Here is a 1377-nt window from a genome sequence, read left to right on the forward strand (position 1 = left end):
ACATATCCATCTAATGTAAGATGCTCAGGGCGCTTGATATGTGGACTAGAAACTCGATCAATAAATAGGAATAGGCCTATAATTAACATATTATGATGAGCAACATACACAATTACATCAGATATGGCATATAGGCCCTATATTACAATGTGTCATTATATTTGCTGTATTGCTATGTTCTATTATCTTTTTGCCACACTGCCAGTGTTAGAATTGGGAAACTCATAAATCATTCAACTCAAATATTGACTAGGTGATATAAATTGATGGAATACTGTAAAGTTGTTGGAACATGGTTGGAATAAGACAGGACAGAAAAAAAATCAGTTTATCAGTTTATCTTTACAGACATAACTTTCGTTTTCAACGGAATTTCCAAAATATATTTTAGCTAATTTCAGGGGTATTGCACCTAACCAAAAGCAAAAAAAAAATTAAAAATTGAAAAAAAAATAATAAAAAAACAATATTGAATTCAATTTAGAAATCAACTTGCTAAGATAGAAATTATCAACTGGAAGTGTTTCTATGGTTTCTCGTGGGTACAGAGGCTGATCAAATTGTCAACACTCACCACCACATTTCTCTGGGTTACATCCAAAAACAATCTCTGTAGCATTTCCCTCACAATTTTTGCCATTTGCTGCAGGAGCAGGATTTGTACAGAAGCGTTCTCGAGTAATACTGCCACCTTCGCAATGAACTGAACAATTTGACCACTCACTCCATTCTGTCCAATTCCCATCCACTGAAATCAAACAACCCAAACATGCGGTCTTAGGTCTAAAAATTATAACATATACATATTTTAAAATCATCTTCAACATTCTATTTCATATTGCAAGGAAACAGATGTACTCAAATAATCCAGATTTACACACAAATATGCACCTTGTGATCCTAGTTCTAAACTTTATTTTTACATAATTTAAAATCATTTGCAACATTTTATTTGATATAACAAGGAAACAGATTCACTTGTTTATTTTCAACTAACATTTTTTTTTAAATTAATATTTTTCCTACTTGGCAGTTAAATAGTTGCTTTAATTCAAAATTAAATCGGTTCTTCTGTTATATCTAAGTTTATATTATACATACATATATATACATTACCAATCATGAGCAGTACACTTTTTGCCCGCACTTTTCCCACGCGGGCATTGCATTATATTGATGTTAAGCTGCCCGCGGTGTCAGTAGTCTGGACTCTTAAGCACACGATACGGAAGGCTTTTGATTGTTCATAATGTAACTCATGGGTTACAATTACAGATAGGCGAAAGAAGATAAATTTGTATTCAATATCATTACCCATCTCAACAGAAAATGATATCAGCTTACCAGACACATTAATTGAATCGCTAAGAGTATTCG

At 32.5% G+C, this 1377-nt stretch overlaps 1 protein-coding gene across 1 annotated transcript in view; it reads right to left on the bottom strand.

Annotated features, from left to right (window-relative positions):
- LOC117118236 (thrombospondin-1-like) overlaps window positions 1–1234 on the bottom strand; it is a 1876-nt gene extending 642 nt beyond the window's left edge. Inside the window, exon 1 of the mRNA XM_033262756.1 lies at window positions 575–1234. Within this exon, the coding sequence (XP_033118647.1) occupies window positions 575–827 (253 nt within the window). The 5' untranslated portion in view covers window positions 828–1234. The remainder of the gene's footprint in view (window positions 1–574) is intronic.
- Between the last annotated feature and the right edge of the window lie 143 nt (window positions 1235–1377).

Source organism: Anneissia japonica, unplaced genomic scaffold (assembly GCF_011630105.1).
Source record: "Anneissia japonica isolate Jap-2015-1 unplaced genomic scaffold, ASM1163010v1 scaffold12239_len12410_cov196, whole genome shotgun sequence".
Classification (NCBI taxonomy): domain Eukaryota; kingdom Metazoa; phylum Echinodermata; class Crinoidea; order Comatulida; family Comatulidae; genus Anneissia; species Anneissia japonica.